The 15,608-nt window shown below is 41.7% G+C and overlaps 1 protein-coding gene across 2 annotated transcripts in view; it reads left to right on the forward strand.

Moving 5' to 3' along the window:
* DOCK4 (dedicator of cytokinesis 4) overlaps positions 1-15,608 on the forward strand; it is a 392,744-nt gene that overhangs the window by 343,363 nt on the left and 33,773 nt on the right. For both annotated transcript variants that reach the window (XM_006122512.4, XM_006122513.4), the window contains exons 38-42: positions 2,266-2,370; positions 6,852-6,993; positions 7,577-7,743; positions 10,141-10,227; positions 13,470-13,646. In XM_006122512.4, the coding sequence (XP_006122574.2) occupies positions 2,266-2,370; positions 6,852-6,993; positions 7,577-7,743; positions 10,141-10,227; positions 13,470-13,646 (678 nt within the window). The remainder of the gene's footprint in view (positions 1-2,265; positions 2,371-6,851; positions 6,994-7,576; positions 7,744-10,140; positions 10,228-13,469; positions 13,647-15,608) is intronic.

Here is a 15,608-nt window from a genome sequence, read left to right on the forward strand (position 1 = left end):
CTCCCCCTCCTCCAGTCTAGTAGGTGCAGAATGGGGGAGACATAAGGCTACTCAAGAAGCTATGTTTTATCTGTGAAAGAGCTGTGGTTTGGCCACCCCTGGTGTATATGTATAAAGTATTCTGGAGTGTATGCAGAAGAACAGGAAATGGATAGACTTTCAGTGCTTCCACTTGGGCAGGCATCCAGTTGGACTGCTACTACAAAACATTTTTAACACATGAGTGCATACATAGCTGTACTTTTCTTGTGTTCATATTTGTAGCTAACACTACACATAATCACTCTGTTATGAGCAGCCACCCACCTTCATTATTCTAATTGTTTGAAAAACAGAGTGATGGATCATTAGTTCTGTATAAATATTTTTCCGAGTACCATGCTTTTTTTAATAGCAATTTAACAATTCAGAATCAAAATGAGGGGTTTGTCTCCTTTCCTGTTAGAGGCTTCTTGTTCCACTAAAATGTTTTTTAATGTTTAGTTTGTTCTATTGGACAGATAGATCCATCCATATAAAAATAAACAAATTGAGTAGTACTACAAAAATGTTTGCCCTTAGTAATGCTTAGGGGCGCAGATTTTCTCGGCATTTTTTAAATAAAAAAATGCATATGAACCCACGGAGCAGACACAGTAAATTTAATAAAGTCACCAGTTACTAAATTCACTGTGCCTGTTCCATGATTTTCAATAAAACATGTCTTCCTCATTGTGACAGTGGAGCAATAGCCATTCATAGCTGTGTACCTCTGCCCAGAAATAACAGCCCTAATCCTGACCGTGTGTGGAAGGAAGGCCGAGAGACAAAAGAAACTAGAGGGGTCACTGTGTGGTGACAACTTCTCTTCATTTTTTGAGGAGTACAGGATCTTTAGAAACGGGGCATTTCTGTCAAAAATGCCCCGTCTAAACTGCCAGGGTTTTTTTTGAAAAGCCCCGCTTAGAAAAAAACAGTGGCCGCCATTATGCAAATGAAGCGCAGGATATTTAAATCCCCCCTTTATTTGCACTTTCAATGTGTCTAATTTACATCCCTCTGCTGACAGAGGGGTTTAGTTTAGACACACCTTAAATCACTGCTGGGGAGCCATGTGGCATGCTATTGGTGGCTCTGACAGCTGCCTGGGATGGGGTGGTGGGGCGGGGTGTCAGGAGTATGGAGCCAGACCCTTCCCTATCTTGCACAGGAGCCCAGCAAGTCTGTCAGCACCTCTGGTCATGGGCACACACAGAAAAGTCACAAAAAATTGAAAGATTATGCTGTGACTCTTGTTCCCGTCATGACCTAACCATGCTTATGTACTTGGTTTTTGACATATCTATGTGATGAGTATCTGGAATCTTGAAATGCTAACCAGTCTGTCAGTACATATGCACTATTGATTAGGATGCTAAATAGTCTTTCAGTGCATAGGTACTAGAAGACTATTTAGCATTTGTATAAAAATTAGGCTTCTTCAAATAATTGCTGCCCTATTTAAATTAATATTAGTTCTGATTACATTTTCCCCTGAGAATCTTCAGGATTGGCAAATTAACAATATTGTATCAATAACTGACTAATATTGATCATTTTGTTTTTATCACTATTTGCAAAATATTGACAAAGAAGATGTCTCTTGAATCAATCAAGAAAAAACAGGAGACTTTGAAACCAAGTCACTTTGAATCAGCTACTGTATGTATTGGTCAAAGAAAGGATTTTCAAAAATGTTCTAGACTGGAATTTTCAAAGGAGCCCAAGCAAGTTAGATACTCAGCTTCTATTGTCATTAAATTAGATTTGGGTTTTCTAACTCTGTTAGGGTAGGGTTCTCGGAAAATCCCAAACCTTAATGCCCTGTGCTCATGAAAGTGCCCAGGTTATAGCTTGAGTAGTCATCAGAATGCTTGGGATTAGGTTTCAGATTAGGGGCATGTAGCTGTGCATCCGTGTGGATGTGTTTAATAAGAATGGAGGTAGTAAATTAAAAATATTAAAGAAAAAAACCTGTACAATTTTGTTATTCTAAGAGCTTTGTGTGTAGTGATTTCTCACCTCCAAAAATCAATCAGCCAAACAAAGGTAATACCTGATCTTACTAAGTGAAAATAATTTCACAGAAATTCTAGGAAGCTTTCAATCCACTGTGGAAAAGGCATCCAGTTCTCCTCATTGCCAATTAGAACCGTAATGTGCTTTTAATATCCTGGGGCACTGAGCAGACTCTTCTTTGTAAAAGCTTTGATATAAAACATATTTCTTCTTCTCGATCTTATTCAGATGATGGAAGCCTCCTTGTATGATAAAATCATGGATCAACAACGTTTGGAGCCAGAGTTTTTCCGAGTTGGATTTTATGGGAAAAAGTTTCCATTTTTCTTGAGAGTGAGTAAATTCGATATCAGTTTGATGCACTAATTCTGTCAGTCATGCTGTCATTCATCATCTCTTTCTGTACTTGAGAACCTGATTACGTCTTATTCCAGTTCTTCCTTTGTAGAAGATGAAAAAACTCCAGGGCTATGTCTACACTGGTGGGTTCTGCTCTTGCACAAGAAGATTTACAGTAAAGTGTGGTAAGAGAAGGATTCTTGCGCAAGAGCTACGCTCTTTTCTAACAAGTGTAAGCTCTCTTGCACAAGAGCTCTTGCACAAGAGGGCAATGTGGACGCCCAGCAGAGGTTTCTTGCGCAAGAAAGCCCTATGGCTAAAATGGCCATCAGAGTTTACTTGCACAAGAGAGTGTCCACACTGCCAGGGATGTTCTTGCGCAAAAGCACATGGCACTGTGGCGTGTTCTTGCGCAAGAGTTCTTGCACAAGAACCCGCCAATGTAGACATAGCCCAGTGGAGTAGTTCCTTAGTGGAGTGGTTCCCTAATATTCCCTGTGGGGAAGGGGATATTTATTCCCCGGAAATGGACAGCAGCTCCTCCAGAACTACATGTTTTGAGCTCAAAATGTGTCTTGATTTACAAATGGGAAATGCTATGGGGCTACTAGGGTATCAAAGCTCCCTCATGAACCTTTCTCCCACTTTGTTTCTACTGGTAACTGCCAAGAAACCTGTTAGTGTGTCAGGGGAAGGGAGGGTCATCCTACTGGGCAAAGGGGCAATTAGGGAATGTGATCAACATCGCCCCTTTACCCTGTGCTCATGAAAATGCTGATGTATATATTTTAGGGTTGTATATATTTTAGAGTATATTTTAGTTTGTGAGACTGTCTATCTGTCTACAAGGACATTTGTTAAAGAACACCTAAATGGTAAAAGCTATGGCCACCAAATTTGGTATGCAGCTTCCTCTTCTCCTAACTTAAAGCAAGGTCAGAGTTTGTTGTGCTAGGAAAATGGGGAGTCCTTGAAATGGAACTGTTTTCCATAACATGAAAAGGGATGGGGCAGAGAGGAGGGACATGATACTTACAACGGCTACTGGGGGCAGCGAGTGCAGGAGATAACTGTACTGCAGAATGACTACTGGGGGCATCTGTATTACCAAGAGAGTGGCCAGGTGAAGCTGGGACTCACCATCTTGCCTGCCACCAGACCAGGTAACTCGCCCTCCTGCCGCGAACCCTTCTCCATCCCACCTCCCAGCCCTTGGTTGCAGCAACGGAGGAGGAGGGCAGGAAGAAAGCCCTGCTAGATGGAGAGAAAAGGCCCCTGCCAACTGGGGCCTCTTTTCTCTGCTGGCTAGGGGAACTGTGGGGAGAGAAAATGCTCCTGCTGGCTGTGGGAGATTGGGGGGGTGCAAAAGTACCTGCCAATCAGGGAGTGGGGAGAGAAAGCCCTGCTGCATGGGATCCCCACCCTGACTCCTCTTCACTCCCCAGCCGTCACCCCCCGCACCACTCAGGTCCTCAGCCCCCTGCCCTGAGCCCCTCCTCAATCCAACATCCTGACTCCTGCAATCCCCACACTCCCAGCCTCCTGCCCTGAGCCCCTTCTCAACCCCCCACCCTGTCTCCTGCTCTCCCCACTCTCCCAGCCTCCTGCTCTGCAGGACCCCGGTAATAGCTAAACACTTGAGTAATGAGCAGAATACTTGGGATTGTGTTTCATATTAGGTGGGTGTGGGTGTGGTGGTGTGTATAGTAAGAATGGAGGTGGTAAATCAGAAAGATTAAAGAATAAAAACATGTCCATCCTTATTATTCTAAGACCTTTGTGTGTAGTGATTTCTTACCTCCAAAATAACCGATCAGCTAACCAAACAAGGTAATACCTGATCTTCCAATGGGAAAATAACTTCACAAAAATTCTTGGAAGCTTTCAAGACTGTAGAAGAGACATGTAGTTGTCCTTATTGCTGATTGGAAATGTAATGTGATTCTAATACTCTGGTGCACTGGTCAGGCTCTTCTCTGTCAAAGCTTTGAATATAAAACACATATTTCTTCTTCTCAATCTTATTCAGATTATTCAGATAAAATCATGGCTCAGCCAAGTACAGACTAAGGATAACTTTTTCAAAGCTGTGTAGTGCTCATTTTGAAAAGTGTCTTAGGTACTAAGGGTCTTAACTCCCATTGACTTTAAGTGAGACTCAGGCTTTGAAGTGCAAAGTCACTCTTGAAAACGGAACTTAGGTGCCTTTGAATATTTGTACTGGAGTTTTCCCCTCGTGTTGACCCAGCTGTGCTGACTGGCACTTGTGAGACAGAGGAAAGATTCCTTCCACTCTCCATAGAATTTGTGTCCTAGATCCCATTCCTCTGTGTTCCCCAGCCCACACATTGAAACAAAGCAGTCGCCGAGCTAGCTTGAAGGGAAAGAAGCTGGGGCATACTTACTGGCCTGTGCAGGCCATTAGGGGAAGTTACAGTCTTGCTTTTTGTAAGTATAATATGAAAATCCTTCCCCTTTTCGGAAAGGTGACACAAAACACATTGGGTGAATATATTACAACTATTTGGTTCAAGCCATTTTCACAAATCTATTTTAAAATAAATAAAATAAATCTTGTTGAAAAAAATCATTGCCCATTAGATATTCAATGGTTACTTTTCTGTACATTTGTCTCTGATTTTTTAAATATAATTTTCTCTGTGAGTTAATTGGAAGTAACACTGCTAAACTACAAAGAACAGAGTTACTGTGTTATTTTTGCAAGCCCACTTCAGACTTATTGTTTATATCCGCCTCATTGTTTTTGAAGGCAAGTGGCTTGTTAATTATTGTTGTGAAGGCCCTAGCTAAGTGTCCTCAGCTACTATGTTTATTTGCACGCAAGATTATCAGAGCGTATTTCACCCACAGCAGTTCACAAGAAAGGCTGGAGCTCTCAGATGTGTGCAGCATCTCTGTTCATGTTCTCATGAGTTCACAGAGATAATGATTGTTTTTAGCAAATACTGCTCTGCAAAATCACTGCTAAAATACAGATAAAACAAGTGAATTTATCTAACAATATAGGTTGGAGAATAGCAAATGTGTTCTGGTAGGCTGGACAAAATCCTGTATTAGACAAAGATGAGGCCTTGTCTAAAGTCCTATGTGCCCTGCCCAGGAGTTTAGGAAGCTGATGAAGAAGACTATTTCCATAGCATTTGCAACTACAGGTTGCACCTCTGAAAACTGGTAGTCTCTAGTCCGGCAATGTATGCCCCTGGACCAGAGAGCTCTGGAGCCTAATGGCAGAAAGGTCAGCAGCCCGGCATGGGAGAGTGGGGCCGGAGGAGCCCAAAAACAGTGTTGGGACCAGAGAATCCTGGCAGCCCACAGCAGCCCAAAGCTGGGGGTTGGGGAATTCTAGGCACCTACAACAGTGTAGGGTTGAGAGCCTGAGAAGTCCAGCCGCTCCTGGCAGCCCATGGCAGCATGGAGCTGGAGAACCCTGACAGCCAGCAGCAGCATGGGGCAGGGGGCCAAAGAAACCCAGCTGCCTGCGGCTGCTGTATAGGGCTGGGGAAATCTGGCTGCACACCGCAGAATGGGCCACAGCCAAGCAAAGGCAGCCTGGGGCTGAGCTAACAGCAGCAGAGCAAGGAGAAGTTAGCGGAGACCAGAGGCAGGCAGCCAGCTGGCTCATGGCAAGGGACACCTCCCCTGGTCCAGCAAATTCTGTTGTTTGGGACCATGCTGGACCAGGGAGGTTCAACCTGTATCAGCACAACCATTGTAAACAATCACTGTTGCATTGGGAATGCCAGCTCCTGGCATCTAGCGATTGATGTGAGGTTCATGTTGTACACAGAAATGCTTAAGGAAGCCAAACTGACCTGGTGGTGCAGGGGAATAGTGAGCAGCTATGTGGAAGACTCAGAATTGAAACAGTCTCAGTTCCCCTCATTCACTCCCTCCCCCCTCTCCCCCCCCCACCCCCGCACTCCCAAGGCTGGGCAGGCAGAATATATCAGACTGGTGTTCTGTGCAGTGTTTAGAGAGAGAGGTAGTAAGGATACATTTTGAAGGTTCTTATTCATTCCCTTTCTCCATGGTGCATATCTATAAAGCAAGATTTTGGAGTTAACAAGAAAAAATATTCAGTTTGCCACATAAAGCACTTATGAACCTCCATTCACCATCCATTACTTTACATTACCTGTGCATATTTTCAGCTAGTAAAAGCCATTTTTGTCTTTCAGATCTCTCCTTGCCAAAATATGTAATGATTAGATTTTTCAGAATGCCTTGAGCAATAAAATATACTCTATAAGTCTTGATTACATTTGCTTTCCTTTTTCACTCCACCACTTCCTCTCCTATATTTGTTTTCTCCATTTGCGTTTTGTTACTTACATTTTTCTTCATTGGCATAGTGCAGTAGGCATCCCCAAAAAGCCTTCTTTTAAAAGTGTGTCTTAATCTACTTGATAGAAGCCAGTTATTTTATTTTAACTCGCTCTGCTTCTTCTGTACAGAATAAGGAGTTTGTTTGCCGAGGACATGACTATGAGAGATTGGAGGCTTTCCAACAGCGAATGTTGAATGAGTTCCCACATGCCATTGCTATGCAACATGCCAATCAGCCAGATGAGACCATCTTTCAGGCAGAAGCACAGTGTATCCATACATTCACAAGATCATACTCTGCAGTTAGTTTTTGCACATTTTGAACAAAAATTATATTGTTACAGCCAAATTCATGTGTGATGTAACTCCTCTGAAATTATTGGAATTGCATCAGGGAACAATTTAACTTCTAACACTTTTTATTAATAATTTCTTTAGGTAAACTACTTCCAGTCATTCTTTTATGTTTCTACATTTTATTGTTTTTTGTTTTAAAAACCTTAATTAGGAGATCACTGGTTAAACATTTTGATTTAATTAGAATTACTTTGTAGAGCTGCCACACTTTGAGCACTAATATGTCAGTTTAAGTTGCAGTAATTCTACTTCTTTGATTTACAGAGGATGGCATCATAAGCTATGGGTGAAAAAAGACTTATCCATTGTTAAATATTTGAATTTTCATATAATAAATAGCTGCATTATAGAAGTAAATGTGACTTGTTAAAACAGGTAAGGGTCTGAAAGCTTAAGGATGTGAACTGAACGAATTTTTATTCCTTTAAACTTCCAGAACAATCCTACTCATTTTGCTGGTAATAAGTTAGTTTGGCCCTTAACTTTTTACATGTAGATTTGCAGATCTATGCAGTGACTCCGATTCCTGAAAGCCAGGAGGTCCTGCAGAGAGAAGGCATCCCAGATAACATCAAGAGTTTTTATAAAGTGAACCATATCTGGAGATTCCGATATGACAGGCCATTCCACAAAGGGACCAAGGACAAGGAGAATGAATTCAAGGTACAAGTATTGTGCAGTTTCTTGTGCTACTGATGTTGTATAACAACTTATTTCATAAGATCATTTTATATTTATGTGCTTAATGAATTAGATAAGTAAATTAAATGAATTTGACAGATAATGGCAAATCAAGTTTCATTTCCATACTCTTCTGAAGTAAATGAAAATAAGGAAAACAAACTTAAGGCAGGATTGTCACTTGCCCTAAATACCTGCACAAGAGAGTAGGGGTATGTCTACACTAGCCCCCTAGATCGATCTAGGAAGGCTAATGAGGGGACCAGAATTGCAAATCAAGCCCGGGATTTAAATATCTCGCGCTTGATTTTCATGTTCCCGGCCGGTCGCCATTTTAGAAATTGACTAGCCTGAAGTAACTGCCCGCGTCTACACGCGGCAGTGAAACGGGATTCTGATTTAAAGCCCTAACTCGAATTAACTGGTATTCCTCCTGCAATGAAGTTTATCAGCTAATTCAAATTAGAGGCTTTAAATCGGAATCCCATTTCACTGCCACGTGAAGACACGGGCAGTTACTTTGGGCTAGTCAATTTCTAAAATGGCAACCGGCCAGGAACATGCAAATCAAGCGCGGGATATTTAAATCCTGGGCTTGATTTGCAATTCTGGTCATCCTCATTAGCCTCCCTAGATCAATCTAGGGGGCTAGTGTAGATGTACCCTAAAAAAACATAAGAAGCCCCTTTATTTATATAGCCACCTATATGGCTTTGAGGTGGAAAGCAGCATCCACAGTTTGCTGAAACAGTTAAACTGGCACAGACTGGGAAGTAAAGCAATCTGTGCTAGGCATAAGGCTGGCTAGGTGATTTCTTCTGTAGAAGGAGACAAGGGATCAAATTGTGACTCTTAAGGTGTAATATGGTTTTTGGTTTGACCTTGTGACATGATGAATACATGCTATCTTTTAATCTAGGGTCAAGCCTGTTTAGTCCCTAATACAGGTTGGACCTCCCTGGTTCAGCAGCCGGGGAACTGACTGGTCTTGGATGAGGGATTTTTTCTGGAGCAGGGGAAGTCATTTTAGGCTCACTGCTGCTCCCCCCTGCTGCCTCCCCACAAGCTTCTGGCCCCCACAGCCCACTTGAGCCACACACTGGCACCTGGCTCCTTCCCCCCCCCCCCCCCCCGCAGCCCAGCTGAGCTGCGCACTGGCTCCTGGTGTCCTCCCCCCTGCCCTGCAGCTCAACTGAGCCGTGCCCTGGCTACTTACCCTCCCCCTCCCAGCCTAGATGAGCCACATGCTGACTCCCAGCCCTACCTCACAGCCCAACTGAGTTGCAAGACAGCTCCAGAGCCTCCCCCTCCTCCCCCCTCCTGCAGTGCACCGGGACTCTCTGATCCTGGAACATCCATAGTCATGCCAGACCACGGATGATGCTAGACCAGAGAATCCCAGATTTTTGAGGTGCAACCTGTAAATAAATCATTATCAATCCTACTAACAAATATTGGTGAGTGGAAAATTCCTCCTTGCATTTTTCAGTATCAACTTTAACACTGACCCACAAGACACTTAAAAACTCTTTCAACATACACCTCCCTGATTATATAGATGTACCTAGTCCAAGATATTAATCTCTTAGTAATGTATATAAGAAATACATTTGAACATCTTGTGCTTCAGTGATGAATTATTAAAATGTATAAAGTAAATGATCACACATTGGTATTGTTGTAAACAAAGTAAAAACTGCAAGAGTGATAAAAAGCACCATATAAATGAGGTTTATGAATCAGTTCTATATTCTGATTAAGGTTTAGGAATTTTTAATGGCACTACTCTTATATATTTTATATAAATATTATATTATGTACTGTGGGAACTTTGATTGTGATTTAATGTTTTTAAATTATTTTAAAATATTTCCCTAAAGAGAACTTAATAATATTATGTGTTTGTTTATGACACATGCAATACACTTTGATACAATGTAGGACTTGATGGACAGTGAGTCACTCTTTTTAAACATAAGTCTTTTTCCTATATATTCTTTATCTAAGGAATACAAAAACTACAAACTGCCTTTTTCATAATAAATTAGATTGTGAGTGGCTTTCATCTATAGTCCATTTAGAGAACAAAGACCAAGATATTATTAAAAACTGTATCTTTCACTCATGAAATCGGCAGAAATTAATAGTCATTCCTACATGATAAAGGAGAAAATTGCATATTGTACTCTTTAGGATGGTCATTTGAACAGATGTGGCTTTTACCACATATTTGCCATTCAGTATCACATGAACAAAGAAATCCATAAGTTAATAAAACTGCACAACATCAAATCAATAACATAAAATAGGGCATGGTGACAAAACATTCTAGATCATGTATCCCCAAAAATTAACACTTTTTTTTTTGGTATTTTGTAGAGTCTGTGGGTGGAAAGAACAACACTGATCTTAGTGCAGAGTTTGCCTGGGATATCCCGCTGGTTCGAAGTGGAAAAACGTGAAGTAGTGAGTATGATGATTCCTGTTATTAGGCTCTTGTTTCTGAGTCCATTTTGAATACTATGTTAGAAACTAGGTTACTTTTTATACGTACAGCATGGAATAAACCAGATTTAAATATTTATTAGTAATACCTAGTGTTGCTAGTGGCAGGAATCCATCTCAGCATGTTTTTCATGCTGAATAAAGCTAATAAATTATTTTTAAATCTTTCTTTGGTATCTAATTCCCATAAATAACTGAATAGCACTGATAGGGACCACCAACCATCGTTGTGATTGATTTAAACAATTAAGGCCAAAAAAACCCTCAAAGAAAAATGTAATCCAACGTGACACTTAATGTCAGCAAATTATTTTCTTAGAACCTGGCATGCCAATGTTCAGTGCTTAGAATATTTATGGCCTAACATGTCTCATGGTATACTTGAAAGGTAATCATTCTCGGGGGCGCCATTTTGCTATAAGTGCATGGGGGTGGATTCCTCTCTCTGTACAGAGCACTGTTAATTTCACTAGGTCTCTGCATGGGTGCAGAAACCTGCCAACATGAAGCTGATTATAAGATTAAGGTTTAAAGTAACTGCCCTTTACTGACAGTTTGTAATTTATTATTTTTCTTCACAGTTCAATTTCAAGGAAACTTCTCTAATACATTTGAAACATTCTGAAAAATAATGCTTCTCTTTTTAAGTCTTCTAGCTAATCTAGCAAGTTTTAGGCCTAGGTGGTTGTCATAGACAAATATTCTCCCTCTTGCCAAAGAAGGGTATGTCTACACTACAGCATTAATTTGACTTATCTTAATTCAAAATAGTTAATTCGAATTAAGCTAATTCGAATTAACGTGTCTACACACAAAATGCAGTTCGAATTAGCATTTTGCTAATTCAAAATACTACATCCACACTGACTGGACACAGAATCGGATTTAAAGACAGCCAGAACCAGGTCAGGCAGGGCATCTGGTCAGGAGTGTCTGTGTGTGGCTGTTGCCTAAGGCTATCTGACGCCTGTGCTTAAAGGGACACACACACCCCATCCGCCTCTCAGGCAGCCGGTTTTCAGGTGTTCCTGCTTGCTTGCCTGCCTCGATGAGGGAGAGCAAAGCTTTTGTGTCTCTACTGGTTGCCCTCACTCGGGACACCACAGCACTCTGCAACATGGAGCCGGAGCTGCCCCTGGGCACTCTGGTGCTTCTCGTAGACATGTTGCTATGAGCCTGGCTGCACTTTCTGCAGGCTGCCATCCCAGAGGTCCATCGGGGGGGCTGTCAGTATCTAGGAGGCCCTGCAGGAGAGCTTCCACTCTGAGGAGCACTAAGAGCCTCCCTGGTGTGCCCCACTGGGGGCTTGTGCCTCATTCCTCCCTCCTTCCACTTATCCCTCCCTAACCCCCCTTCCTGATGTCAAATAAAAACACATTTCTTGCCAAAAATAAACTCTCTTTATTGACAGAAACTGGGGTGGGAATGAGGCTGCGAGAGGGGAGGGGGAAACCTGGGAGGAGGGAGCTGGAAGGGGAGGCAAGGGGAATAAGGAGGAGAAGCTCAGGGTTGGGGGTCTTGCTGGACTAACTTGATTTTCATGCAAACCTGCTTCTGGGTTCGCATGTGGCCTTTGGTGGCCAGGCTGGCAGCTTGCCTGCCATAAACGGCTGCGTTCCTCTGTCGGAGAACATGGACATTGGGGGCATCCCCCCAAACCTGAGTATAGTCCACCCTGATTTCCACCCTGGACCAGGAAGGTGCCCACCTTCTCCGGGCCCTGGCAGGCTCCTGGGAGCTGGCAGACGGCTCCTAGAGTGCAATGGAGGGCTGGCTGCCAGTGACTTGCTGGCTCATGTTTTGGGGCCACTGGGTTGGGGCAGTGACTGCTGGCTCTGGGCCGGCAGGCTTGGAGCTGGCACAGGCACTGTGGCCATAATCTGCCCTTTTAAGGGCTCCAGGGCTTGGGGGAGGGAGAAGAGTTTTCCTGGTTTGGCCCAGAGTGGCCACCAGGGGAAACTGGGAAGGCTGGAGGCCCCCTATTTCAGAATGAGCATCTACACAGCGCTTATTCCGAATTAGCTAATTCAAGTTAGGCATTATTCCTCGTAGAATGAGGTTTACCAAACTCGAATTAAGCGCCCCACTATTTCAAATTTAATTTGAAATAGCGGTTTGCTTGTGTAAACGCTATGGAAGTTAATTCGGAATAATGGCTGTTATTCCAAATTAACTTTGATGTGTAGACATACCCGAAGATAGCACAGTACTAAAGGGAAACTGCTCCCCATTAAGCATAGGGTTACTTCTGAGCAAATTATTTCCCTTTAAAAATCAATTATTCTCTCTTTTTTTATAGCAACTAAATGTCAGTCTCTCTTTCATCCTTTGGGTATAGTCCCCACTGAAAAACAGCTACTCAGTTTAATATAAATCAGATGATGCAATTCTGTATAAGGCAAGAGAAAACCTGTTAGTTGATTGGTACAGTGCCCGCTGCTCCACTACACTCAAGTTCCCAGATCAATACAGCGCAATCCAACGTTTTGCATGAAAAACGTCATCGCAAAACAGCAGGAGACTCACCCTTCGGTACCTTTATCACCATTCCAGTCAGCTTTTGCCAGCAGCTAGCTACAGTGATATCTGAATCACTACAGTTTCCTCTATGCTTGGCATAATATGCAATTGTGTAATCTCAAATACCACTGCATGGTAACATTTGGTAAATGATGACAACTGTAGAGGCCATAAAACGGTCTGTCCTCTACCAGGATTGGACTTGATGACCTCTTGAGATCCCTTCCAGTTCTATTTATGATTCTGTTCTATGATTCTAGCTACTGAATTGCAAACTGCTGCCTTTCTGTCTTTTTGCAGTATCTATTAGCAGCTAGGAAACTCCTCTGACTCTTTAGTACAGTACAGAAATTTTTATCACTCCCAGCCTGATAATGAGTCCCTCGTTAATTTCACCAGGTGTTGAAGAGCTCAGTATTTTGCAGGAGATGCTCATCAGCCTTCTAGAGTCTTGTTCTTGCTTGTGCGGTTGAAGGTCATTCTATCTTTGACCACATGTCTCACAAGGCAACCCAGGCATTTAGGAATTTTCTACAAATATTTGAAAAATTGACTGATAGAATTGTTTAGAGTCTAGAATTCGGCAAAATCAGCCGTAAATAAATTATCTGTTAAATGTTTGAGAATTAACCATGTTCTTGGTGATTTCCCCTTCTCCCCCCCCCCCCCCCACCCCCCTCCAGGTGGAAATGAGTCCCCTCGAGAATGCTATTGAAGTGCTGGAAAATAAAAACCAGCAGCTGAGAACTCTGATTAGTCAATGTCAGACCCGACAGATGCAGAATATAAACCCACTCACAATGTGTCTGAATGGGGTTATAGATGCAGCAGTTAATGGTGGAGTTGCTAGGTACCAAGAGGTAAGCAAGTTATTTATAAAGTAAGTAACTTTATAGTAGTACAGATCTGTTGTATTATCAGTTCCATGCATAGTTTTATTAATTTTAAGCTCTTTCTCTGCATTTTGCTCTGTAAAAATGTACATAATATTATATATAATAGATGCAAATAGTGCACTGCATCATACTTGATCACCTGCACTAAAATAAATATCAAAGGTGATATTAAATGTGTATAATTTTATTATTATTTACATTTTGTTTTAAGTATCACTAAAATTATCATAGTAATAAGTAGATTCAGAATTGTCTTGCATTTTTTGGTCATTACTGACTTTTTTCTGTGAAATGTTAAGCTACTCTATTTAAGATAAGTTTTACAACTCTTTACCGTGTCAGCTTCTTTTTAGGTCAGGAGATAGAAAGTCCAAAACGTAATGAGGTGGTTCTGCCAATAACACTCTTTACATTTATTCCTTAATAAGAAGGGGTTTCTGTTGTGTCAACTTGTTCTAGATCTTTCTTTTTTTCCTCCAAGTCTTTCAAGAATCTGATCTCTTGAGGAAAATCTAGAAGGAAACAGTGTATGCAATTGAAAAGTATTTTGTTTGTCATCTCTTACTTATATTCTTGCTGAAGAATTATTCATGAATATTACCATGCTTGGGCCACCCTTGTGATTACCTTAAATGTTTGGGATATTATTTCTAGGCAGAGTTATGTGGTGTAATGAAGCCACAGATCTGAGTAAAATGAAATTATGTGTGCAGTATTAGTACTAGCTCATTCTTGACATTTTTCCCCCCAAAAAGTTATTTAGGTCTGTTTTTTGGAATAGTATGCAAAGGTAAGAAGTTGAATAATACATTTCAACCTCCACAGGAAAGAGTGGTTCACACTGAGCCATTTCAGAACTTCTCCTGGTTGATGCTGTCATCTCTTTCCCCTCTGGAAATTGAGAGCTAGCTCACAGTGTGACTGAGGACACCAGTCACAAACTATGGACTACACTGTAAATCAGTATTTGCTTTGATCATTTGCTGTCAGCATCTCAGATTTACATTAAGCCATTTCCAAAATATTCATTGGTACACTAATCTGGATTTGGATATTTGAATGTTGCTAATCGCGTCTCTTGCTGTGCAGAAGAAGAAGAGATTGAGTATCCACTTTGTGGAAAGGTCAAAAGTTAAAGAAAGATTCATGGCTCACTCCACAGTGTCACATTGTTGAAGGCAGCACGTGAAGTAAGATGCAGGAAAATGAACGTGACACAATGCTGGGATCCAGTGCTAATGTAGAAAAAAAGCATGAATTAGTAAACTAAGTGTTCTAGCCCATTCCTCCCCTGTTCCTGTGATCTACATCATCCCATATATTCCCCTCGTCCCCTGGGGATCTTAGTTGGTTTCCACCCCATTTTCAGCTTTCTCCTATGCACTTCTCTTTTAAATCTATGTGAAATAAAATGTAAGTACAGGAATCAATTAAACATAAAGGTACTATCCTTAAAGATAGTGATGGTAGTGAGGGCTTATTTTCTTTATTCCTCTTCTCTTTTTTTGTGTGATGCACTCTCATTTTTCCTTAGTAAAATAAGTGTGCGAGGTAATATCTTTTATTGGACCATCATCTGTTGGTGAAAGAGGCATGCTTTTGAGCTTAGAGAGAACTCCTCTTTGGGTCTGAGACAGGCATTCAGTGTCACAGCTAAATACAAGGAACAGGTTTCATTTTGTCATCTCATTATATTTTTTCCTCTTCCTCATTTTCCCTCAGGCAGCACTCCGTGATGGCTTTCTCTTCCCTTCTCCACAAGCCCACTCACTCAATCTGTCTCTTCTCTTTCCAGCCTTTGCTCTTCAGGAATATGCTCAGGTTTAGCCTGAACAGTGAGCACAGGCTCTGCAATAGACCTCCTCCTCCTCCTTGTTGCAGCATCTCTCACTGCACAATAGGCCAGGACCCAGAAAATAGATTCTT

Source organism: Pelodiscus sinensis, chromosome 1, assembly GCF_052426305.1.
Source record: "Pelodiscus sinensis isolate ZL-2025 chromosome 1, ASM5242630v1, whole genome shotgun sequence".
NCBI lineage: Eukaryota > Metazoa > Chordata > Testudines > Trionychidae > Pelodiscus > Pelodiscus sinensis.